The sequence below is a fragment of the Thermobia domestica genome, chromosome 15, assembly GCF_964235325.1.
Source record: "Thermobia domestica chromosome 15, izTheDome1.hap1.1, whole genome shotgun sequence".
Taxonomy (NCBI): domain Eukaryota; kingdom Metazoa; phylum Arthropoda; class Insecta; order Zygentoma; family Lepismatidae; genus Thermobia; species Thermobia domestica.
Genome location: NC_137468.1, coordinates 8,309,929 through 8,337,884, shown reverse-complemented (window position 1 = coordinate 8,337,884; position 27,956 = coordinate 8,309,929). Strand labels below are relative to the sequence as shown.

The window sequence follows — 27,956 nt, the reverse complement described above, 5'->3', positions numbered from 1 at the left end:
AGCGTGTGCATTACCAAGGATACTACTTTAAAGGGGATTTGTGTTTCGGATTCCCAAATCAATAAATGTATTTTTGCCAACCAAAGGTTCTACGGTTATTGAACACACCTCATATATTGCAAACGAAACACTGGATGGTAATATGCGATGCAATTAGGTATCGTATTAGGTTGGTATTCAAGAAATGTCTGCCGCAGGTGCGATATCTCCTAACAGCAAAAAATGAAAATTACAATACCTGACCAATCGAAATAGTCGTCGTCTGCAATCAGACATTTTTACCATTCCTCAGCGAACGATTAGATTACGTGACGAAAAAAAGGTCTGGAGTCTACCATGCGAAGACAACCTCATTCATGAACTTCACGTTTCACCGCCTGAACTCCTAACAAGTAATCAAAATGAAGGAAGAAGTGGTAGTCGGTGCAAGAGATGTCGCGGAATACGGTGGATAAGAAAGGGTTTGACACTGCAACTCATGAAAATCTGCACCATCCTTTGTCCTTTTTAATTTACACATGATGCGCCGTTCCCATGCCGCACTCCGACAGGCCACCTTAAAGAGAAATTAGGCCTTCGTGGCTCGTCGGCCGCGATCTTTGGCTTTTTTCGGAGCACACGAAGCGATACGAAGTTGATCAGAACCGAGGAAAATCGTGCAGATAAAAACACGACATGGTATGTGTGTATGGTCGCGGTTCTGACACGGACGAAGCATGGTAAGGGAATGGCACATACCAGCCCCATTATGTGTGAATTAAGCTTAAAAGTGTTCAATGTGAACGAAACACTCCTCTAATATCCATAAAAACTAACTTTAACTGTACTCCTTGCGAACAACTCCCAACGCTTTTAGTCTTACAAGGAACATTTGCGAAGTTCCTGTCAGATGTTTGTATAAAATCAAACAGAATGGAAAGTTCAGCAGTAGTCAATGCTTATCGTACTCAATGCTTAGCGCCCAACGCCTTTAGTTTAAGTCCCATTCTCAATCTCAGAAAGATCGTCCAATCCTTTTAGTCGTAGCTCCATTTTCAACTTCAGGAAGAGGGTCCAATGATTTCACTCTTAGTTCCATTCTCAACCCTGTGAGGAGCGTAAAATTCTTTTACTCTTAGTCCCACCTTCAACCATAGAAAGAGCGCCCAATGATTTTAGTCTTAATCCCATTCCCAATCTCAGGAGAATCACCCAATGCATTTAGTTTAAGTCCCATTCTAAATTTCAGGAAGAGCACCCAGGGCTTTTAGTCGTAGCTCCATCTTCAACCTGAGGAAGAAGGCCCAGTGTTTTTAGTTTGAGTCCCATTCTCAATCTGAGGAAGAGCGTCCAATGCGTTTAGTCTTAGTTTCATTCTAAACCTTAGAAAGAGCGCCCAATACATTTAGTTTTAATTTCATTCTAAATCTTAGTAAGAGCGTACAATGCTTTTAGTCTTAGTTTCATTCCCAACTTTAGGAAGAGCGCCCATTGCTTTTCGTCTTAGTTTCATTGATAACCTTAGGAAAAGCACCCAATGCTTTTAGTCTTAGTTTCATTCTCAACCTTAAGAAGAACGCTCAATGCTTTTAGTTTTAGTTTCATTCTCAATCTTAGGATGAGTGCCCAATGCTTTTAGTCTTAGTTTCATTCTCAACCTTAGGAAGAGCGTCCAATGCTTTTAGTCTTGATCCCATTCTTAATCTGAGGATAAGCGCTCAATGCTTTTAGTTTTAGTTTCTTTCTCAACTTTTTAAAGAGCGCTCAATGCTTTTAGTCTTAGTTTCATTTTCAACCTTAGGATGAGTGCCCAATGCTTTTAGTATTAGTTTCTTTCTCAACTTTTGGAAGAGCGCTCAATGCTTTTAGTATTAGTTTCATTCGGAACCTTAGGAAGAGCGCCCAATGGTTTTAGTCATAGTTTCAGTCTCAACCTTAGGAAGAGCGCCCAATGCTTTTAGTGTTAGTTTCATTCCCAACTTTAAGAAGAGCGCCAAAGCCTTTTCGTCTTAGTTTCATTTACAACCTTAAGAGTAATGCCCAATGGTTTTAGTTATAATTTCATTCTCAACCTTAGGAAGAGCGCCGAATGCTTTTACTGTTAGTTACATTCCCAACCTTAGGAACAGCGCCCAATGCTTTTAGCCTTAGTTTCATTCTCAACCTTAGGATGAATGCCCAATGCTTTTAGTCTTAGTTTCATTCTTAATCTTAGGAAGAGCGCTCAATGCTTTTAGTTTTAGTTTCATTCTCAACTTTTGGAAGAGAGCTCAATGTTTTTAAATTTAGTCTTATTTTTTCATTTCCCCCATCCTCTACAAATCTACCTTTTAGTTTATTTTCTTAAACTTTTATAATTAAGACAATAAGACCGAATTACCCCTCAAATATATATATTTTCTCCTTTTTAGTGCATTTTATGATAGCGAAGTTTATTCTTGAAAAATAGAAAGAGCAGTAGCTATGTAAGAATGTACTTGTATGTCATTCAATTTCCGCACATAAGGATGAAAATATGTGTTGTTCGTGTCATTGTTACATCATAATTGAAGGTGATACTTTTGTTAGCAAGGACATCCAGTCTAATTTATTTTTATGATGCACGTGTAAATAAATTGTGTTTTTTAATTGCAAAATTATCCAAATTGGAATTCATTTTAAAGGGAAAAGTTTGTACATATATTTATTTAATACAAGAAAAGGGTTAATGAAATATCCATTGCACGGAAACACAAAATTTGATCTTTCTTAACCAAGTCGACAAAAATCGCGTGTTTCTTATCATCTACAGGTTATACATATTTAATACTTAAGGTTATACCTGTAACCGCTTCTTCTTAGATCACGCAAAGAGCGATTGAATGCACCAAATTATACGGTATAACGAAATAATAGTCCGTTGTATACAAAATATATAATTTGTTGTGCTAGAACATTCCACAGTATATAATTTTTGCTCTTATCTTTTTTATAGAAGAAAATTCATTCATCTCGTTGGTTCTGCAAAGAGCTTCTGTTTTCTGAACAAGTGAGTTTCGCTTTACACTGAGAAACTTCAGCAGACTCTCCAGCTATGCGAAATCAATATTGAAATCGAAAATAGAATAACTATTACTTGCGGTTGTAATAGATGAATATAGACAGCGACAGACCTATTAGTTGTTGCTGTAATAGAGTAATATATTTAGAGACGGAGCTATTACTTGGGAATAAAGTCAGAGATGGATCTATTTATTACTTGTGCTTGTAATAGAGGAATAAGTCAGAGATGGATCTATTACTTGTGCTTGTAATAGAGGAATAAGTCAGAGATGGAGCTATTACTTGTGCTTGTAATAGAGGAATATGATTAGAGATAGATCTATTACTTGTAGTTGTAATAGAAGATTATAGTTAGAGATGGAGCTATTACTTCCGACTGAATAGAGAAAGAAAATCACTAACGTAGCTATTACTTGCTGTCGTAATAGGAGAATAGAGACGAAACTATTATCTGCAGTTGTAATATAGGAATCAAGTCAGAGATAAAGCTCCTACTTGCGTTATAATAAAGAAATAAAGTCAGAAACAAAGCTATTACTTGCTGTTGTAATACAGGAATAAAGTAAGAGATGGAGCTATTACTTGCAGTTGTAGTAGAGGAATAAAATCAGAGACGGAGCTATTACTTGTGATTGTAATAGAGGAACAAAGTCAGAGGCGGAGCTCATACTTGCGGTTGTAATAGAGGAACAAAGTCAGAGGCGGAGCTATTACTTGCGGTTGTAAAAGAGGGACAAAGTCAGAGGCGGAGCTATTACTTGCGGTTGTAATAGAGGGACAAAGTCAGAGGCGGAGCTATTACTTGTGATTGTAATAGAAGAACAAAATCAGAGACGGAGCTATTACTTGCTGTTGTAATACAGGAACAAATAAAGAGATGGAGTTATTACTTGCAGTTGTAGTAGAGGAATAAAATCAGAGACGGAGCTATTACTTGTGATTGTAATAGAGGAACAAAGTCAGAGGCGGAGCTATTACTTGCGGTTGTAATAGAAGGACAAAGTCAGAGGCGGAGCTATTACTTGCGGTTGTAATAGAGGGACAAAGTCAGAGGCGGAGCTATTACTTGTGATTGTAATAGAGGAACAAAGTCAGAGGCGGAGCTATTACTTGTGATTGTAATACAGGAACAAAGTCAGAGGCGGAGCTATTACTTGCGGTTGTAATAGAGGGACAAAGTCAGAGACAAGGCTATTACTTGCGGTTGTAATAGAGGGACAAAGTCAGAGGCGGAGCTATTACTTGCGGTTGTAATAGAGGGACAAAGTCAGAAGCGGAGCTATTACTTGCGGTTGTAATAGAGGGACAAAGTCAGAGGCGGAGCTATTACTTGCGGTTGTAATATAGGGACAAAGTCAGAGGCGGAGCTATTACTTGCGGTTGTAATAGAGGAACAAAGTCAGAGGCGGAGCTATTACTTGCGGTTGTAATAGAGGAACAAAGTCAGAGGCGGAGCTATTACTTGTGATTGTAATAGAGGGACAAAGTCAGAGGCGGAGCTATTACTTGCGGTTGTAATAAAGGGACAAAGTCAGAGGCGGAGCTCTTACTTGCGGTTGTAATAGAGGGACAAAGTCAGAGACGGAGCTATTACTTGTGATTGTAATAGAGGAACAAATTCAGAGGCGGAGCTCTTACTTGCGGTTGTAATACAGGAACAAAGCAAGAGATGAAGTTATTACTTGCACTTGTAGTAGAGGAATAAAATCAGAGACGGAGCTATTACTTGTGATTGTAATAGAAGAACAAAATCAGAGACGGAGCTATTACTTGCTGTTGTAATACAGGAACAAAGCAAGAGATGGAGTTATTACTTGCAGTTGTAGTAGAAGATTAAAATCAGAGACGGAGCTATTACTTCTGATTGTAATAGAGGAACAAAGTCAGAGGCGGAGCTATTACTAGCGGTTGTAATAGAGGGACAAAGTCAGAAGCGGAGCTATTACTTGCGGTTGTAATAAAGGGGCAAAGTCAGAGGCGGAGCTATTACTTGCGGTTGTAATAGAGGGACAAAGTCAGAGACAAGGCTATTACTTGTGATTGTAATAGAGGAACAAAGTCCGAGGCAAAGCTCTTACTTGCGGTTGTAATACAGAAACAAAGCAAGAGATGGAGTTATTACTTGCAGTTGTAATAGAGGAATAAAATCAGAGACGGAGCTATTACTTGTGATTGTAATAGAAGAACAAAATCAGGGACGGAGCTATTACTTGCTGTTGTAATACAGGAACAAAGCAAGAGATGGAGTTATTACTTGCAGTTGTAGTAGAGGAATAAAATCAGAGACGGAGCTATTACTTGTGATTGTAATAGAGGAACAAAGCCAGAGGCGGAGCTCTTACTTGCGGTTGTAATACAGGAACAAAGCAAGAGATGGAGTTATTACTTGCAGTTGTAGTAGAGGAATAAAATCAGAGACGGAGCTATTACCTGTGATTGTAATAGAAGAACAAAATCAGAGACGAAGCTATTACTTGCGGTTGTAATAGAGGAACAAAGTCAGAAGCGGAGCTATTACTTTCGGTTGTAATAGAGGGAAAAAGTCAGAGGCGGAGCTATTACTTGCGGTTGTAATAGAGGAACAAAGTCAGAGGCGGAGCTCTTACTTGCTGCTGTAATACAGGAACAAAGCAAGAGATGGAGTTATTACTTGCAGTTGTAGTAGAGGAATAAAATCAGAGACGGAGCTATTACTTGTGATTGTAATAGAGGAACAAAGTCAGAGGCGGATCTATTACTTGCGGTTGTAATAGAGGAACAAAATCAGAGGCGGAGCTATTACTTGCGGTTGTAATAGAGGGACAAAGTCAGAGGCGGAGCTATTACTTGCGGTTGTAATAGAGGGACAAAGTCAGAGGCGGAGCTCTTACTTGCGGTTGTAATAGAGGGACAAAGTCAGAGACAAGGCTATTACTTGTGATTGTAATAGAGGAACAAAGTCTGAGGCAAAGCTCTTACTTGCGGTTGTAATACAGAAACAAAGCAAGAGATGGAGTTATTACTTGCAGTTGTAGTAGAGGAATAAAATCAGAGACGGAGCTATTACTTGTGATTGTAATAGAAGAACAAAATCAGAGACGGAGCTATTACTTGCTGTTGTAATACAGGAACAAAGCAAGATATGGAGTTATTACTTGCAGTTGTAGTAGAGGAATAAAATCAGAGACGGAGCTATTACTTGTGATTGTAATAGAGGAACAAAGCCAGAGGCGGAGCTCTTACTTGCGGTTGTAATAGAGGAACAAAATGAGAGACGCAGCTATTACTTGTGATTGTAATAGAGGAACAAAGTCAGAGGCGGAGCTATTACTTGCGGTTGTAATAGAGGAACAAAGTCAGAGGCGGAGCTATTACTTGCGGTTGTAATAGAGGGACAAAGTCAGAGGCGGAGCTATTACGTGCGGTTGTAATAGAGGAACAAAGTCAGAGGCGGAGCTATTACTTTTGATTGTAATAGAGGGACAAAGTCAGAGGCGGAGCTATTACTTGCGGTTGTAATAGAGTGACAAAGTCAGAGTCGGAGCTATTACTTGTGATTGTAATAGAGGGACAAAGTCAGAGGCGGAGCTATTACTTGCAGTTGTAGTAGAGGAATAAAATCAGAGACGGAGCTATTACTTGTGATTGTAATAGAGAAACAAAGTCAAAGGTGGAGCTCTTACTTGCGGTTGTAATAGAGGAACAAAGTCAGAGGCGGAGCTATTACTTGCGGTTGTAATAAAGGGACAAAGTCAGAGGCGGAGCTATTACTTGTGATTGTAATATAGGGACAAAGTCAGAGGCGGAACTATTACTTGCAGTTGTAGTAGAGGAATAAAATCAGAGACGGAGCTACTACTTGTGATTGTAATAGAGGAACAAAGTCAGAGGCGGAGCTCTTACTTGCAGTTGTAATAGAGGGACAAAGTCAGAGGCGGAGCTATTACTTGTGATTGTAATAGAGGGACAAAGTTAGAGGCGGAGCTATTACTTGCGGTTGTAATAAAGGGACAAAGTCAGAGGCGGAGCTATTACTTGCGGTTGTAATAGAGGGACAAAGTCAGAGGCGGAGCTATTACTTGTGATTGTAATAGAGGAACAAATTCAGAGGCGGAGCTCTTACTTGCGGTTTTAATATAGGAACAAAGCAAGAGATGAAGTTATTACTTGCACTTGTAGTAGAGGAATAAAATCAGAGACGGAGCTATTACTTGTGATTGTAATAGAAGAACAAAATCAGAGACGGAGCTATTACTTGCTGTTGTAATACAGGAACAAAGCAAGAGATGGAGTTATTACTTGCAGTTGTAGTAGAAGATTAAAATCAGAGACGGAGCTATTACTTCTGATTGTAATAGAAAAACAAAGTCAGAGGCGGAGCTATTACTAGCGGTTGTAATAGAGGGACAAAGTCAGAAGCGGAGCTATTACTGGCGGTTGTAATAAAGGGGCAAAGTCAGAGGCGGAGCTATTACTGGCGGTTGTAATAGAGGAACAAAGTCAGAGGCGGAGCTATTACTTGTGATTGTAATAGAGGAACAAAGTCTGAGGCAAAGCTCTTACTTGCGGTTGTAATACAGAAACAAAGCAAGAGATGGAGTTATTACTTGCAGTTGTAGTAGAGGAATAAAATCAGAGACGGAGCTATTACTTGTGATTGTAATAGAGGAACAAAGCCAGAGGCGGAGCTCTTACTTGCGGTTGTAATACAGGAACAAAGCAAGAGATGGAGTTATTACTTGCAGTTGTAGTAGAGGAATAAAATCAGAGACGGAGCTATTACCTGTGATTGTAATAGAGGAACAAAGTCAGAGGCGGAGCTATTACTTGCGGTTGTAATAGAGGAACAAAATCGGAGGCGGAGCTATTACTTGCGGTTGTAATAGAAAGACAAAATCAGAGGCGGAGCTATTACTTGCGGTTGTAATAGAGGGACAAAGTCAGAGGCGGAGCTCTTACTTGCGGTTCTAATAGAGGGACAAAGTCAGAGACAAGACTATTACTTGTGATTGTAATAGAGGAACAAAGTCTGAGGCAAAGCTCTTACTTGCGGTTGTAATACAGAAACAAAGCAAGAGATGGAGTTATTACTTGCAGTTGTAGTAGAGGAATAAAATCAGAGACGGAGCTATTACTTGTGATTGTAATAGAAGAACAAAATCAGAGACGGAGCTATTACTTGCTGTTGTAATACAGGAACAAAGCAAGAGATGGAGTTATTACTTGCAGTTGTAGTAGAGGAATAAAATCAGAGACGGAGCTATTACTTGTGATTGTAATAGATGAACAAAGCCAGAGGCGGAGCTCTTACTTGCGGTTGTAATAGAGGAACAAAATGAGAGACGCAGCTATTACTTGTGATTGTAATAGAGGAACAAAGTCAGAGGCGGAGCTATTACTTGCGGTTGTAATAGAGGAACAAAGTCAGAGGCGGAGCTATTACTTGCGGTTGTAATAGAGGGACAAAGTCAGAGGCGGAGCTATTACGTGCGGTTGTAATAGAGGAACAAAGTCAGAGGCGGAGCTATTACTTGTGATTGTAATAGAGGGACAAAGTCAGAGGCGGAGCTATTACTTGCGGTTGTAATAGAGTGACAAAGTCAGAGTCGGAGCTATTACTTGTGATTGTAATAGAGGGACAAAGTCAGAGGCGGAGCTATTACTTGCGGTTGTTATAGAGGAACAAAGTCAGAGGCGGAGCTATTACTTGCGGTTGTAATAGAGGGACAAAGTCAAAGGTGGAGCTATTACCTGTGATTGTAATAGAGGAACAAAGTCAGAGGCGGAGCTCTTACTTGCGGTTGTAATAGAGGAACAAAGTCAGAAGCGGAGCTATTACTTGTGATTGTAATAGAGGAACAAAGTCAGAGGCGGAGCTCTTACTTGCGGTTGTAAAAGAGGAACAAAGTCAGAGGCGGAGCTATTACTTGCGGTTGTAATAGAGGGACAAAGTCAGAGGCGGAGCTATTACTTGTGATTGTAATAGAAGAACAAAACCAGGGACGGAGCTATTACTTGCTGTTGTAATACAGGAACAAAGCAAGAGATGGAGTTATTACTTGCAGTTGTAGTAGAGGAATAAAATCAGAGACGGAGCTATTACTTGTGATTGTAATAGAGGAACAAAGTCAGAGCCGGAGCTCTTACTTGCTGTTGTAATAGAAGGACAAAGTCAGAGGCTGAGCTATTACTTGCGGTTGTAATAGAGGGACAAAGTCAGAGGCGGAGCTATTACTTGTGATTGTAATAGAGGAACAAAGTCAGAGGCGGAGCTATTACTAGCGGTTGTAATAGAGGAACAAAGTCAGAGGTGGAGCTATTACTTGCGATTGTAATAGAGGGACAAAGTCAGAGGCGGAGCTATTACTTGCGGTTGTAATAGAGGAACAAAGTCAGAGGCGGAGCTATTACTTGCGGTTGTAATAGAGGAACAAAATCGGAGGCGGAGCTATTACTTGCGGTTGTAATAGAAAGACAAAATCAGAGGCGGAGCTATTACTTGCGGTTGTAATAGAGGGACAAAGTCAGAGGCGGAGCTCTTACTTGCGGTTCTAATAGAGGGACAAAGTCAGAGACAAGACTATTACTTGTGATTGTAATAGAGGAACAAAGTCTGAGGCAAAGCTCTTACTTGCGGTTGTAATACAGAAACAAAGCAAGAGATGGAGTTATTACTTGCAGTTGTAGTAGAGGAATAAAATCAGAGACGGAGCTATTACTTGTGATTGTAATAGAAGAACAAAATCAGAGACGGAGCTATTACTTGCTGTTGTAATACAGGAACAAAGCAAGAGATGGAGTTATTACTTGCAGTTGTAGTAGAGGAATAAAATCAGAGACGGAGCTATTACTTGTGATTGTAATAGATGAACAAAGCCAGAGGCGGAGCTCTTACTTGCGGTTGTAATAGAGGAACAAAATGAGAGACGCAGCTATTACTTGTGATTGTAATAGAGGAACAAAGTCAGAGGCGGAGCTATTACTTGCGGTTGTAATAGAGGAACAAAGTCAGAGGCGGAGCTATTACTTGCGGTTGTAATAGAGGGACAAAGTCAGAGGCGGAGCTATTACGTGCGGTTGTAATAGAGGAACAAAGTCAGAGGCGGAGCTATTACTTTTGATTGTAATAGAGGGACAAAGTCAGAGGCGGAGCTATTACTTGTGGTTGTAATAGAGTGACAAAGTCAGAGGCGGAGCTATTACTTGTGATTGTAATAGAGGGACAAAGTCAGAGGCGGAGCTATTACTTACAGTTGTAGTAGAGGAATAAAATCAGAGACGGAGCTATTACTTGTGATTGTAATAGGGAAACAAAGTCAAAGGTGGAGCTCTTACTTGCGGTTGTAATAGAGGAACAAAGTCAGAGGCGGAGCTATTACTTGCGGTTGTAATAAAGGGACAAAGTCAGAGGCGGAGCTATTACTTGTGATTGTAATAGAGGGACAAAGTCAGAGGCGGAACTATTACTTGCAGTTGTAGTAGAGGAATAAAATCAGAGACGGAGCTATTATTTGTGATTGTAATAGAGGAACAAAGTCAGAGGCGGAGCTATTACTTGCGGTTGTAATAGAGGAACAAAGTCAGAGGCGGAGCTATTACTTGCGGTTGTAATAGAGGGACAAAGTCAGAGGCGGAGCTATTACTTGTGATTGTAATAGAGGAACAAAGTCAGAGGCGGAGCTATTACTTGCGGTTGTAATAGAGGAACAAAGTCAGAAGCGGAGCTACTACTTGTGATTGTAATAGAGGAACAAAGTCAGAGGCGGAGCTCTTACTTGCGGTTGTAATAGAGGAACAAAGTCAGAGGCGGAGCTATTACTTGTGATTGTAATAGAGGGACAAAGTCAGAGGCGGAGCTATTACTTGCGGTTGCAATAAAGGGACAAAGTCAGAGGCGGAGCTCTTACTTGCGGTTGTAATAGAGGGACAAAGTCAGAGACGGAGCTATTACTTGTGATTGTAATAGAGGAACAAATTCAGAGGCGGAGCTCTTACTTGCGGTTGTAATACAGGAACAAAGCAAGAGATGAAGTTATTACTTGCACTTGTAGTAGAGGATTAAAATCAGAGACGGAGCTATTACTTGTGATTGTAATAGAAGAACAAAATCAGAGACGGAGCTATTACTTGCTGTTGTAATACAGGAACAAAGCAAGAGATGGAGTTATTACTTGCAGTTGTAGTAGAAGATTAAAATCAGAGACGGAGCTATTACTTCTGATTGTAATAGAGGAACAAAGTCAGAGGCGGAGCTATTACTAGCGGTTGTAATAGAGGGACAAAGTCAGAAGCGGAGCTATTACTTGCGGTTGTAATAAAGGGGCAAAGTCAGAGGCGGAGCTATTACTTGCGGTTGTAATAGAGGGACAAAGTCAGAGACAAGGCTATTACTTGTGATTGTAATAGAGGAACAAAGTCCGAGGCAAAGCTCTTACTTGCGGTTGTAATACAGAAACAAAGCAAGAGATGGAGTTATTACTTGCAGTTGTAGTAGAGGAATAAAATCAGAGACGGAGCTATTACTTGTGATTGTAATAGAGGAACAAAGCCAGAGGCGGAGCTCTTACTTGCGGTTGTAATACAGGAACAAAGCAAGAGATGGAGTTATTACTTGCAGTTGTAGTAGAGGAATAAAATCAGAGACGGAGCTATTACCTGTGATTGTAATAGAAGAACAAAATCAGAGACGAAGCTATTACTTGCGGTTGTAATAGAGGAACAAAGTCAGAGGCGGAGCTATTACTTTCGGTTGTAATAGAGGGAAAAAGTCAGAGGCGGAGCTATTACTTGCGGTTGTAATAGAGGAACAAAGTCATAGGCGGAGCTCTTACTTGCTGTTGTAATACAGGAACAAAGCAAGACATGGAGTTATTACTTGCAGTTGTAGTAGAGGAATAAAATCAGAGACGGAGCTATTACTTGTGATTGTAATAGAGGAACAAAGTCAGAGGCGGAGCTATTACTTGCGGTTGTAATAGAGGAACAAAATCGGAGGCGGAGCTATTACTTGCGGTTGTAATAGAGGGACAAAGTCAGAGGCGGAGCTATTACTTGCGGTTGTAATAGAGGGACAAAGTCAGAGGCGGAGCTCTTACTTGCGGTTTTAATAGAGGGACAAAGTCAGAGACAAGGCTATTACTTGTGATTGTAATAGAGGAACAAAGTCTGAGGCAAAGCTCTTACTTGCGGTTGTAATACAGAAACAAAGCAAGAGATGGAGTTATTACTTGCAGTTGTAGTAGAGGAATAAAATCAGAGACGGAGCTATTACTTGTGATTGTAATAGAAGAACAAAATCAGAGACGGAGCTATTACTTGCTGTTGTAATACAGGAACAAAGCAAGAGATGGAGTTATTACTTGCAGTTGTAGTAGAGGAATAAAATCAGAGACGGAGCTATTACTTGTGATTGTAATAGATGAACAAAGCCAGAGGCGGAGCTCTTACTTGCGGTTGTAATAGAGGAACAAAATGAGAGACGCAGCTATTACTTGTGATTGTAATAGAGGAACAAAGTCAGAGGCGGAGCTATTACTTGCGGTTGTAATAGAGGAACAAAGTCAGAGGCGGAGCTATTACTTGCGGTTGTAATAGAGGGACAAAGTCAGAGGCGGAGCTATTACGTGCGGTTGTAATAGAGGAACAAAGTCAGAGGCGGAGCTATTACTTGTGATTGTAATAGAGGGACAAAGTCAGAGGCGGAGCTATTACTTGCGGTTGTAATAGAGTGACAAAGTCAGAGTCGGAGCTATTACTTGTGATTGTAATAGAGGGACAAAGTCAGAGGCGGAGCTATTACTTGCAGTTGTAGTAGAGGAATAAAATCAGAGACGGAGCTATTACTTGTGATTGTAATAGAGAAACAAAGTCAAAGGTGGAGCTCTTACTTGCGGTTGTAATAGAGTAACAAAGTCAGAGGCGGAGCTATTACTTGCGGTTGTAATAGAGGGACAAAGTCAGAGGCGGAGCTATTACTTGTGATTGTAATAGAGGAACAAAGTCAGAGGCGGAGCTCTTACTTGCGGTTGTAATAGAGGAACAAAGTCAGAAGCGGAGCTATTACTTGTGATTGTAATAGAGGAACAAAGTCAGAGGCGGAGCTCTTACTTGCGGTTGTAAAAGAGGAACAAAGTCAGAGGCGGAGCTATTACTTGCGGTTGTAATAGAGGGACAAAGTCAGAGGCGGAGCTATTACTTGTGATTGTAATAGAAGAACAAAATCAGAGACGGAGCTATTACTTGCTGTTGTAATACAGGAACAAAGCAAGAGATGGAGTTATTACTTGCAGTTGTAGTAGAGGAATAAAATCAGAGACTGAGCTATTACTTGTGATTGTAATAGAGGAACAAAGTCAGAGGCGGAGCTATTACTTGCGGTTGTAATAGAGGAACAAAGTCAGAAATGGAGCTATTACTTGCGGTTATAATAGAGGGACAAAGTCAGAGGCGGAGCTATTACTTGCGGTTGTAATAGAGGGACAAATTCAGAGGCGGAACTATTACTTGCGGTTGTAATAGAGGGACAAAGTCAGAGGCGGAGCTATTACTTGTGATTGTAATAGAGGAGCAAAGTCAGAGGCGGAGCTATTACTTGCGGTTGTAATAGAGGAACAAAGTCAGAGGCGGAGCTGTTACTTGCGGTTGTAATAGAGGAACAAAGTCAGAGGCTGAGCTATTACTTGCGGTTGTAATAGAGGGACAAAGTCAGAGGTGGAGCTATTACTTGCGGTTGTAATAAAGGGACAAAGTCAGAGGCGGAGCTCTTACTTGCGGTTGTAATAGAGGGACAAAGTCAGAGACGGAGCTATTACTTGTGATTGTAATAGAGGAACAAAGTCAGAGGCGGAGATCTTACTTGCGGTTGTAATACAGAAACAAAGCAAGAGATGGAGTTATTACTTGCAGTTGTAGTAGAGGAATAAAATCAGAGACGGAGCTATTATTTGTGATTGTAATAGAAGAACAAAATCAGAGACGGAGCTATTACTTGCTGTTGTAATACAGGAACAAAGCAAGATATGGAGTTATTACTTGCAGTTGTAGTAGAGGAATAAAATCAGAGACGGAGCTATTACTTGTGATTGTAATAGAGGAACAAAGTCAGAGGCGGAGCTCTTACTTGCGGTTGTAATACAGGAACAAAGCAAGAGATGGAGTTATTACTTGCAGTTGTAGTAGAGGAATACATTCAGAGACGGAGCTATTACTTGTGATGGTAATAGAAGAACAAAATCAGAGACGGAGCTATTACTTGCTGTTGTAATACAGGAACAAAGCAAGAGATGAAGTTATTACTTGCATTGTAGTAGAGGAATAAAATCAAAGACGGAGCTATTACTTGTGATTGTAACAGAGGAACAAAGTCAGAGGCGGAGCTATTACTTGCGGTTGTAATAGAGGAACAAAGTCAGAGTCGGAGCTATTACTTGCGGTTGTAATAGAGGAACAAAGTCAGAGTCGGAGCTATTACTTGCGGTTGTAATAGAGGAACAAAGTCAGCGGCGGAGCTATTACTTGCGGTTGTAATAGAGGGACAAAGTCAGAGGCGGAGCTATTACTTGTGATTGTAATAGAGGAACAAAGTCAGAGGCGGAGCTATTACTTGCGGTTGTAATAGAGGAACAAAGTCAGAGACGGAGCTATTACTTGTGATTGTAATAGAGGGACAAAGTCAGAGGCGGAGCTATTACTTGCGGTTGTAATAGAGGAACAAAGTCAGAGGCGGAGCTATTACTTGTGATTGTAATAGAGGGGCAAAGTCAGAGGCGGAGCTATTACTTGCAGTTGTAGTAGAGGAATAAAACCAGAGACGGAGCTATTACTTGTGATTGTAATAGAGGAACAAAGTCAGAGGCGGAGCTATTACTTGCGGTTGTAGTAGAGGAACAAAGTCAGAAGCGGAGCTATTACTTGTGATTGTAATAGAGGAACAAAGTCAGAGGCGGAGCTCTTACTTGCGGTTGTAATAGAGGAACAAAGTCAGAGGCGGAGCTATTACTTGCGGTTGTAATAGAGGGACAAATTCAGAGGCGGAGCTATTACTTGCGGTTGTAATAGAGGGACAAAGTCGGAGACGGAGCTGTTACTTGCGGTTGTAACAGAGGGACAAAGTCAGAAGCGGAGCTATCACTTGCGGTTGTAATAGAGGGACAAAGTCAGAGGCGGAGCTATTACTTGCGGTTGTAATAAAGGGACAAAGTCAGAGGCGGAGCTCTTACTTGCGGTTGTAATAGAGGGTCAAAGTCAGAGACGGAGCTGTTACTTGCGGTTGTAATAGAGGGACAAAGTCAGAGGCGGAGCTATTACTTGCGGTTGTAATAGAGGGACAAAGTCAGAAGCGGAGCTATTACTTGCGGTTGTAATATAGGGACAAAGTCAGAGGCGGAGCTCTTACTTGCGGTTGTAATAGAGGGACAAAGTCAGAGGCGGAGCTCTTACTTGCAGTTGTAATGGAGGGACAAAGTCAGAGGCGGAGCTATTACTTGCGGTTGTAATAGATGGACAAAGTCAGAGGCGGAGCTATTACTTGCGGTTGTAATAGAGGGACAAAGTCAGAGGCGGAGCTATTACTTGCGGTTGTAATAGAGGGACAAATTCAGAGGCGGAGCTATTACTTGTGATTGTAATAGAGGAACAAAGTCAGAGGCGGAGCTATTACTTGCGGTTGTAATAGAGGGACAAAGTCAGAGACAAGGCTATTACTTGCGGTTGTAATAGAGGGACAAAGTCAGAGGCGGAGCTATTACTTGCGGTTGTAATAGAGGGACAAAGTCAGAAGCGGAGCTATTACTTGCGGTTGTAATAGAGGGACAAAGTCAGAGGCGGAGCTATTACTTGCGGTTGTAATATAGGGACAAAGTCAGAGACGGAGCTATTACTTGTGATTGTAATAGAGGAACAAAGTCAGAGGCGGAGCTATTACTTGCGGTTGTAATAGAGGGACAAAGTCAGAGGCGGAGCTATTACTTGCGGTTGTAATAGAGGAACAAAATCAGAGGCGGAGCTATAACTAACGGTTTTAATAGAGGAATATAGTCTGAGACGGATCCATTACTTGCGGTTGTAAAAGAGGAATAAAGTCAGAAGCGGAGCTATTACTTGCGGTTGTAAAAGAGGAATAAAGTCAGAGATGGGACTTATTATTGTGATGCTGAAGTCACATCAGAAAGCCTTTTCTCTCTTTCTCTCTCTCTCTTTCTCTCTATGAAAGTTAATAGAAAGCCAAAAGTGGTACATTTCTATGATTTCTGCTTGCAATTTGAGAGAAATAAAGTTTTAGAAATAACATATTCTCCTTGCAGTACTAAATATACATATTGCGGTTTTTCAATATGCCGATCAGCATTTAAAAAAATCAGAAGTTGTCCTTCCAGTACAGCACTACCTGTTTCAATAGTACAGATTGAGATAAAATGTTTTCTCCGGAATCAGAAGCCATTTCTAGTTAGTTCTTACCATTTCTTTGAAAAAAAAATATTGTTGATACCGGAAGGGAAGTATATTTCTACCACTTCCGGTTTTAGTATAAAGATAAGGGTGGAAATCAAATATATTCTTCGGACGCTTAATCGATTGCAGGAAACCGTTTTTCGCAATCTATTATCGTCTTTGCTCTATGATGATTAACGTTGAAACCGGAAGTGGTTGGTTATTACTGCTTCCGGATTAAATAGAGGATTAAAAGGGGAAATTGAACCTGCTGAACGATACCAAAAAACCGCATCTCGCTATCTATCACCGTTTTTTGCTCCGAAGTTGCTCTCTGTCTACAAATAGACAGACGGACGGACTTGTTCTTTGATGTTTCCTATATTTATGATTAGCAGTTTGGAAGAGTAACTAGCGTCACCTTTTAAAGACAAACTACACCTGTAGCTATAACAAAAATAATTGCCTTTTCTTCTGATCAACACCGAGGCAAAACCGTTTAATCTAGAAACTTGAAATTTGGACAGTACATAGGATTTGTGACGTAAGGTACCAAAGAGGAAGGATTTTTATAAATTCGAAGAGGAAAGGGGAAATAGGGGTAGCAATTACTATCTTAAAATGTCCTAATCTCTGAAAAATAGAAACATGTAATTTTGTATATGAACTTCTAATTTAAAATAATTACACACATGTTTCACCGTTTCTTTTATATTTCCCCTAGAAGAGAAAGAAAGAAGGAGGGAGGAAGATGAGCTTACAATTCTTATAATAGGAATGGCAAAACTTCAAATGTTTTAAGGAATTTAGACTTCTGGTATTTAGATTATTCATTTAAAATAATTAAAAACTTGTTTCAGCGTGTTTTTTTTTTAATTCCATAACAAGTGAAGAAAAAAGGACGGAAGAAAAGAGGTTGGAAGTTGAAATTGTTAAAAATAAAATGGCTATATCTCGAAATTCCTTATGATTAAAGACTGAAATTTGGTATTTAGACTTTTCGTTTAAAATAATAAAAAGGTATTTCAGCGTTTTTTTGGTATTTCTTCTAGAAGGGACCGAAAAATGAAAGGAAAAAAAGAATGAGTTACTATTGTTGTAATAAGATGTCTAAATCTAGAAACCCCTTAAGATTAGAGATACCGTACGACAGGGCTACTTTGCACCAGATTTAAGGAATTTTAAAGAAAATCGCATGTAACTTACAAACTCAATGACTTACAAACGTATATATAAGCAGGGATGCAAATAAGCAACAAACTTTTGCTAGCCCGAGAAAAAAAGCTTCTAGCCCATATCTCACAATAGATATCATTTACTTACCTTCGGTATGATATTAAATACTCGCCCGCACCGATAAATCACTCGGGATACTGACAAAACCTCGCGGCCGAAACATCGCCGCCCAAAATCTCGCCGACCAAAACCTCGCGGGACAAAATCTCGCCGGGCTAAAACCTCGCGTGGCCAAAACCTCGCCGCCCAAAACCTCGCGGGACAAAATCTCGCCGGGCCAAAACCTCGCGTGGCCAAAACCTCGCCGCCCAAAACCTCGCGGGATAAAATCTCGCCGGGCCGAAACCTCGCGTTGTCAAAACCTCGCCACCCAAAACATCGCGTGGCCAAAACCTCGCCGCGAATGAAACTTTTTTTAAAAATTTACCCAATGAGTTTCTTAATATGCAATTCCACATTACAAATAATAATAATAATAATAATAATAATAATAATAATAATAATAATAATAATAATAATAATAATAATAATAATAATATACAAAACATCGTGTGCGTGGGCTTTCTCGGGTTATTCCCGTTTCCTCCTACTTTATTTATTCGATCATTTCCTCCATCCTGGTCATCTACGTCTCCTTTAACCTACAGGACATAATCAAGGGACGTCGTAAAAACTCATATATTATTTCATACTTTCATAAATATTATTAGATTTTTGTTAAAATTTTAAGTTTTTGGATGTTCCAAAGTTCACGAAACTAACCCCGTTAGTTGTCATTACTTTCCTTATGCAGACTTTCTTTCTCTATAACCAGTTTAAAAACATCTTGTCGCCCTACCTTCACATTGAAATCCTCTAATACAGAAATAGAATTTTCATATGATATCGCGGTACTTGGTCAAATACCCATGATACTTCTTCTGAAACAGCGTTTTTTATACCGTCATCCTTATCATCTGTTGGAACATTTACATTTTGGTCAGGCGAGATTTTGGGTATGGTGATATTTCGGGGCGCGAGGTTTTGGAAGACGAGGTTTTGGCAAGGCGAGATTTTGGCCCGCGAGGTTTTGGGTGGCGAGGTTTTGGCCAGGCGGGGTTTTGGCCAGGCGAGATTTCGTCCCGCGAGGTTTTGGGCGGCGAGGTTTTGGCCAGGCGAGGTTTCGGTCCGGCGAGATTTTGGGCCGCGAGGTTTTGGGAGGCGAGGTTTTGGCCAGGCGAGGTTTTGGTCCGCGAGGTTGTCGCCGCGAGGTTCTGGCCGCGAGGTTTTGTACCCAAACCAAATCACTCACCCCTGGCGAGTGCGCGAGTGGGTGAGTGCTTATTTGCATCCCTGTATATAAGGAAACCATTCGTACAAGTGCATTACTGAACATTCAGTATGACCATACAGTAGTTATTGAAACATAAACTTTGGTGTAAAGTTACCTCATAGGTGGGGATAGTCTGCACAACATACAAAAAAGTATGTTCAACATACGAATATAATGTTTCTGTGCAATGTTTTCCCTTCAGTATTTATACATGTAACTTCCTTCACAAAACTGCATGCAGTCTACAAATATTGATATTAGAATGATTGATGGTACCGGCGTCAGTACTTAGTATCGACAAGCCTATTTGTAAAGAAAATTATGTTTATATGGTACCGGGAAAGGAACCACATTCTGATAGTTTAGCATATGTTCCATAAAAATGCCAACTCAGGAACAGAAAGAAATCCCCGTGAACTGATTTGCCTTGGTTGCTCTTTTATGTCCAAGAATATCATCCCGAACCTAATCAGTGGAATATTTACGCGGTTTGGGGCGTTCAGGCTGACGCCCACCCAGATTGCATGATTTTTTAAACCTAATATTAGTTATTCCTATCCGTATAAGCTTCAAGTTCCCCTCAAGTATATTTAAAAAAAAACTAAGCTTTTCTGAGTAAAACCCCTCTTAAACTATCTTTCTGGATCCGCCACTGTTCGTAATTTATTTTCCAACAAGAAATTCATTCCGACATCTACCTAAATAAAAAATTTACCTCAAATTTGAAGGCAGGAGGTACCTGCAATAGTAATTTACTATTTAAGGGGTTACTTTGCACCGGTGCAAAGTAACCCCGATTAGAGGCGAAACCATCTTCTCCCAGTTTTATTTTTTTATGATTTTAAAACGTTTCACGTTTCAATTTCAACGATTGATTCAAATCTCATTACACACAGTAGTATTCTACGAAACGGACTTGATTTCGACGGAAATTGCTTGTAGGTGATATCTTTCAAATTTTGTCGGCCTTTACATACCTCTACAAGAATAAATCCTGCCGGTAATTAGAAGCTGATGTTAACCGCCAAAATTATTGGTAAAATACAGTTAGATGTTCTATCTTACGGCAGCAGTTGAAACTTTCTCTTTATGGTTAGGGTCGCCTTAATTTTTAATCCAAAATACGGACATGCCTTAAAATGACAACCCATCAAACAGGCACGTAGCCAGGGTTTCGTGAAGGGGGGGGGGTCCGTTACATGAAATATTGTGGTCATCACACCAGGGGCTCGATCATTCTAAACAATTTTACTGGAACATATATTGGTTCGTTTAGCAAGGATTTAGTAAAAGGGGGGGGGGGTTGACATGAAATTCTGAAGGCCCAGGAGCTCGATCAATCTAAACGACTTTACTATCAACATATATTGGTTTGTGAGGATATCTTGGTAAGTATTTTAATAAACTATGAAGAAATCTCGAGTAAAAAAAAGTATTGAAAAGGATTATACAATATTTACATCCTTCTTCTGTTTATTCAAATATAACAATTTTCTTTTCATTATGACCTTAACTATTATAAAAAGTACATATTCACTATTATAAAAAGTACATACTCAATAATGTCTTGTAAAATATTTTGCAATATCCGCGTTCCTTTCTCTGTTCAATCAACTGTTAACAACTTTTATCCACATAAATTTTTGTTTTTATTATTCTGTCAACTACTGTCTGTTCCAAATGACAGGTTAAAGGAGCAGTAGAAAATTATTTTTGAAATATCATGTTTGATACTGCAAGGATGCGATGACGAAAAGTTATGATTAAAAAAGTCCACGCTGTTACACAACGGCACTATGCTTTCGGAAGCTTGAAATCTCCATGACTAGTAGCAGAAATTCTTAGAACTTTTCTAGAAATTTCAAATTCCCTGACTCTTCCAGGTTATCTCGCTCACCTCGCAACCATGTATTGCAAGTAATACAAATTTCCTCATAAGAAAGAGTAACCAAAAGCTTCCTGTAGTTTATTTTTAACACTGATCCTTCTTTTTCTCATTTCATTTTGTTTCATCCTTCCCTAATTTTTTTCATTTCTGGTCTCGAAGGGGGGGAAGGTCCGGACCCCCCGGACCCACTCCTTGGCAACGTGCCTGCATCAAAGATAAAATGCCCAAACCAGAACAAATACAATATTTTGAAATTTCTTACCTAAAACCCACCTTTTTAGGTTATTACACAATTGCTTACTGTAATACTTAAAACACTATTGGAAGCTAACATGTTTTATTTTTTTTTTCACTAACAGAAATAAATAATGCCATTAAAAAGTATATTAAATCAAGCAAAAGAACCCTGGAATAGAAAAATAAGACACTTTTTAAAAACATAACCTACTTCACTAATAGTAACGAAAATATAAGTTGTGTGATGATAACACAATTTTTTTCGCCCGAGATTTTAACGATTCCCGATTCGAAAATTTTTGGACAACTTCAAAAACTGTCAAATAATAGCTTTCCTATTTCATGCTTTGTACGATAGGGACATGAACACGGATCCTAAAATATAGACAGTCCATACAAAATACGGAAATATGGCAACCCTATTTATAGTTCATGGTTTTACTGACTACCTTTTTTCTTCCCCTATAGGGGAAATATTTTTTAAAAAAAACGCTGAAACATGTTTGTTATTATTTTAAGGGCAAAATCTAATATCAAATTTTACATCTCTAATCTTAACAAATTTTGAGATATAGCCACATAACAATTATAACCCCACCCTTTTTCTTCCCGACTCTTATTCCCTTCAAGAGAAAATCTAATTAAACGGTGAAGAATGTATCTAACTTTATTAGAAAAGAAGAGAAGTCCAAATACCGAATTTTAATGTTTCTAATCTTTAAAAATTCCGACATATGGACATCATATTATAGCAATTATAATTTCCATACCATTCCCCTCTTCATCCCCTTTTCTTCCCTTCTAGGTTAAATGTCAAAAGTGGTGAAACACGTTTCTAATTATTTAAAATAAGTCCATATATCAAATTTTATATTTCTAATCTCCAGAGATTCCGGGATATGGATATTTTAAGATAATACTTGTCACTCCTCTTTTCCCACTTTCCTTGACGTATTTCCAAAAATTATTTCTTAGTGGGACTTTTCGTCGCAAGTCCTATGTCCTATCCGAATTTTAAGTTTCTAGCTTAAACATTTTGACCTCAGCGTTCATTAGTTATTCCGAACTGTGAATAACTTTTTCTTATTTACCATTAGTTCCGTTGATATTTTACAGACTTAAAGACCAAGGATGAGAAATCGTATACACTTACGTACGGAATATAATCTCAGGTGGCTGGCCGCTATTATGGGCCTCACAGGTACGGGTCCTGCGTAGCATAGGAGTCAATACTCACACATCATGCACAAGCGCGAACTGCACCCTATGTAGTGTGGCATGACGTCAGAAACGATCATTGGGCCAATTCACAGGATCCAGTTCGCGCTAATACATTACGTGTGAATCATGTCGACCGATGATTTACGCTACGTTTACACTGGATCAGAATTCGGACGAAATTTGGTCGTACGACATCTCACGAATTAACACGTTCGCTGCGTTATGAGTCACTGGTGGCTCGTGTGATTCTTCATTTTTGTGTGGTGTCGTTTTATGCATTGTACTACCTCTCTGTGTTTGTGGTATTTACGTTTGTAAAGATTTTTTTTAACATTACTAGCATCCACGTGCTACACGAGTCACCGGTGACGCGTCCTGCTTTGGCGTAATGTAGCTTCAGATTCTGTCAACATATGGCTGAAGTGTGAATTTGAAATACCGTGTCGTCATCTGTGGAGAGAAACTCAAATTAAGATCTGTGCACAAGTCACTGGTGATTCGTAACGTACCGACGGACAAACCTTCAACGAGACACACGGTGACTCGTACAGCACTGAGATAAAATCTCAAGTTTATACTGCCGCAGCGAACGTGTTAAACAAATTAATAGATGTTCATAGACACGAAGCTTAATTTCTTTCTGTCCTATTTGTACGGGTCTATGAACATTAAAGAATTTCTTTAATTCATACGAATTAGTCAGAGTTAGCGCGATCAAATTTCGTGCGAAATCTGATATGTATGGTAACCGCTACCATACGTATCATTTTAGCTAAAATAAAACATTCAATATTGGTAATCAACTAAGGTAATGGCTTTAATGCCTTTAAATAATGTCACAATATAAACAGTTAGTTGTTTGTTGCTTTCAGGTATATTTCATTTATTTCTTAAAATAAAAAGGTAAACATATAACGCATTTCTTTCATACACAAAAATCTTTATATTTTAATAAATTTAGTAACAATGTTATTTTTATATTAATGACATGTCTGTTATTATTATTGTGTTATTACTGGTATTATTTCTCTTATTATTATTAAAGGTAGTAATCTTATTACTGGTCTTAACAGTAGAAACCACCTAACCTAACCTGTGCAACAGTTGTAAATGCGGATAATCGTAAGTCGCATCGGTTGTTAATCGACGATTACCTGCATAGTGCAAGTGAGAATTATCTTTCACAGTGTTATTTACACTGTGGAAGATTTTTTTGTTTGTTTGTTTGTTTTAACATCTTTATATTTTAATAAATTTAGTAACAATGTTATTTTTATATTAATGACATGTCTGTTATTATTATTGTGTTTTACTGGTATTATTTCTCTTATTATTATTAAAGGTAGTAATCTTATTACTGGTCTTAACAGTAGAAACCACCTAACCTAACCTGTGCAACAGTTGTAAATGCGGATAATCGTAAGTCGCATCGGTTGTTAATCGACGATTACCTGCATAGTGCAAGTGAGAATTATCTTTCACAGTGTTATTTACACTGTGGAAGATTTTTTTGTTTGTTTGTTTGTTTTAACATCTTTATATTTTAATAAATTTAGTAACAATGTTATTTTTATATTAATGACATGTCTGTTATTATTATTGTGTTTTACTGGTATTATTTCTCTTATTATTATTAAAGGTAGTAATCTTATTACTGGTCTTAACAGTAGAAACCACCTAACCTAACCTGTGCAACAGTTGTAAATGCGGATAATCGTAAGTCGCATCGGTTGTTAATCGACGATTACCTGCATAGTGCAAGTGAGAATTATCTTTCACAGTGTTATTTACACAGTGGAAGATTTTTTTGTTTGTTTGTTTGTTTTAACATCTTTATATTTTAATAAATTTAGTAACAATGTTATTTTTATATTAATGACATGTCTGTTATTATTATTGTGTTTTACTGGTATTATTTCTCTTATTATTATTAAAGGTAGTAATCTTATTACTGGTCTTAACAGTAGAAACCACCTAACCTAACCTGTGCAACAGTTGTAAATGCGGATAATCGTAAGTCGCATCGGTTGTTAATCGACGATTACCTGCATAGTGCAAGTGAGAATTATCTTTCACAGTGTTATTTACACTGTGGAAGATTTTTTTGTTTGTTTGTTTGTTTTAACATCTTTATATTTTAATAAATTTAGTAACAATGTTATTTTTATATTAATGACATGTCTGTTATTATTATTGTGTTTTACTGGTATTATTTCTCTTATTATTATTAAAGGTAGTAATCTTATTACTGGTCTTAACAGTAGAAACCACCTAACCTAACCTGTGCAACAGTTGTAAATGCGGATAATCGTAAGTCGCATCGGTTGTTAATCGACGATTACCTGCATAGTGCAAGTGAGAATTATCTTTCACAGTGTTATTTACACTGTGGAAGATTTGTTTGTTTGTTTGTTTGTTTTAACATCCATTGAACTGTTCCAATATTTCACAGAGGAAAGTGTTTCAGATTAAAACCTTTAATAATAAGAGTAGTGTGTCAACTTAGAAGACATTCAGCCGATTCGATGAAGTTTTATGTCTACTATCGTGTTATAATCCAATTTTCTTTCAGTCCTTGCCAACGTTTGAGGAAACGGCTGTGCGATTTATACCGTGTTTTTGACATTCTGTATAAATTCAGTCATCATTAATCACTAGGATATACAGGGTATCCGATAATTTTGAAAACAAACAAAAAAAAAGTGTTTTTCGCAAGTGTTGGATATGCTAGTCTAGTGTTGCACGCACTGTCGGATCCTGATTACTTACGCACAGAGAACAAATCAAATAGTCTCTGGCAATCGTTCTTTCAGAAAAAATGTTCCGGAAGGGCACTCTTACTATTCCAGGGGGGGCGCTGCTGGTAGTATTCTATTTATTTTTATATTATAGACGTATTATTTGGTCTCCTCCGGGGGGCACGATCAGAGCTCCGGGGAGCTGTAGCCCCCTAAAGTATGTCTGGATGAAACACTGGTCTCTGGCATGACTTGTGAACACGCTTCAACAATAAGCTCTCATAGGTGCGAACATCATGATTTACCCATGTTTCTTGACTTACAAAACACCCTGTAGTACTCCTAAAACCTTTATAATCTATGATAATTACCTGAAAAACCAAATGCTCTTTAACTGTGAGAGTACCGATGAATATATCATCTTGCTGAACGTAGGCGGACAAACTAGTAAGCGTTGTGGGACCAATTGGTTTTCCGTTCACTGCTCTGTCACCGGTAACTGTCAAATGATTAGAAGAGCGAAAAGTGAGAGCGTTCAACAGCGTTGTTTTACCAGCTCCGCTACCTCCCATTATGGCCAGAAGCTCTCCAGGATGGGCCACGCCAGACACTAGCAAAGAAACAAAAAGGATTATAAAGTTTCAAATTTCTCGAAATTATTTCGACTTTTCACAAATCAATTTAAAATATTGATCAGAATTAAAACCAGCAGCATATCAAAGTATAACGATTTTTGTAACAGGGTGTCGAACTATTTAATACCGATATAAGAATGAAACATTTTTTTTTCAGCAAAGTTGTGCAATAGACATACATACAGCACTTGTAATATGTCTATTAGTTAATTACATAATTAATAAATAAACGCAAGATGTTTATTTTAAATTAGTGAAATCTTTTGTATAAATTCTTATGTGAGTTGAAAACATTGGGAAATATTTTGAATAAATTCTTTTGTGAATTGAAAACATTGGGAAATCTTTTGAATAAATTCTTATATGAGTTGAAACAAATTGGGTAGTCTTTGGAATAAAACCTTACCGGAGTTTAACAAAATTAGGGAAATCTTTTGAAAAATTCTTACGGGAGTTGAACAAATTGGTAAAATGTTTTGATAGAATTCTTTTGGGAGATGAACAAAATGCGAAAAATCGCTTTAATAATTCCTTAAGAGAGTTGAGCAAGATTTGCGAAATCTTTCAAATAGATTCTTATGGGGTTAGGCAATATTTGGAAAATCTTTTGCCAAAAAAATTGTAGAAGTTGTACGAAATCTAGGAATAACTTGAAAAAGTCTGTATAAAAGAAAAAGTCTGAAGTCAATTTGGGGAATCTTTTGATAAATCTTCATGGTAGTTGAACAAAAAGTTGAAAATCGTTTTAATAAATTCTTGTGAGAGTTGAACAACATTTGGAAAATCTTTTCAATGAATTCTTTTGGGAGTTGAACAAAATTTGGTAATAAATGCTTGCAAAAATGGAACTAAATTTGGGAAATCTTTTGAATGAAAACTTTTCGGAGTTAAACAAACTTTCAAAATTATTTTTAATAAATTTCTATGGCAGTTGAACAAGATTTCTGGAATGGTTTGAATAAATTCTTATGAGAGTTGAAGAAGATTTAAGAGGGCAGACTTCTAAATATTTTTCAAAAGCTAATAATTTTTCTTTTGCTAGTTTTTCGTAAGTAAAAAGAGATAATGAAATGTAACTTACCTCAGTAATAAATAATGCTATTCTACACCCGAAAATACGAATCAGAAGAATTTTCAGTGTTGCCATCCATAGAAATTACAGTGTGACCAGAAGTTGAATTACCCAAACATCTAAGTTATGGCAACGACTAGAAAAATGAATTCAACGGCAATTGGTGACTTATCGTGCTGTCTGTGTTCCTTATTAATTACTTTTAAATAATATTTGTATTTTAATTCTACTGATAATTAAAAATTATTTATTTTGTACTCTTTATAACAAAATAAATACAAATATTATTTAAAAAGTAGTTAACAAGGAACACAGACAGCATGATAAGTCATCAATTGCCGCTGAGTTCATTTTTCTAGACGAGGCCATAACCTAGATTTTTGGGTAATTCAAATTCTGGTCACACTGTAATTTCTATGGATGGCAACATTGAAAATTTTCCGATTCGTGTTTTCGGGTGTAGAATAACATTGTCTATTACTGAGGTAAGTTACATTTCATTATCTCTTTTCACTTACGAAAATCGGGCAAGAGAAAAATTGTTAGCTTTAGAAAAATGGCGACAAAACAATATCTGGGATTATTGAAACAATTTCTATATCAGTTTAATAAAATTTGTGAATTCTATTAAATAAATTCTTTTGGGAGATGAATAAGACTTTAGAAATGTTTTAATTAAATTTTTATGGTGATTGAACTAATGATTTTCTGTAAAATTCGCAGAAACCAATGCAAAATGGTTTATTTATTATGTTATCATGTCGTTGATATGTTGAATATGTGTATCTGTAGAGCAATCTTTCCAACTGAGTGCTTTGTTACGTCACAATTTGTTGCTTCCATTCTCAATAAATTATACAGACAGAACAAGGAGCAATATCACGCGTAGCGTGTTGACCGGCATAGAAGATCGATGGCGTAGGCGATGGGTTCTTCAGGCATATTACTCGTGAGTACATGACTACGTGTATACTCAACGTTTGTTTATTCCATTGCTCTGCCTGTTTCTCTCTGTTGTTTCTCCGATCATGACAGTTGAAAGTTACTACTCCAAAGGAAGATTTTGTGGAAAATGTTCTTTGTTTTATCCTTATTCAAATAACATTTGATCAATATTCAATAGAAATAAGGGAAACTGTTCGAAATCCTAGAATCAGTGACACGGTCTGTGTATATTCCTTAAACTACA

The 27,956-nt window shown here is 38.2% G+C and overlaps 1 protein-coding gene across 1 annotated transcript in view; it reads right to left on the bottom strand.

The window, feature by feature from the left end:
• The window catches only part of w (eye pigment precursor family transporter white), a 214,673-nt gene that overhangs the window by 82,541 nt on the left and 104,176 nt on the right, over positions 1 to 27,956 (bottom strand). Inside the window, exon 3 of the mRNA XM_081741292.1 lies at positions 25,432 to 25,670. Coding sequence (XP_081597418.1) covers positions 25,432 to 25,670 — 239 coding nt within the window. The remainder of the gene's footprint in view (positions 1 to 25,431; positions 25,671 to 27,956) is intronic.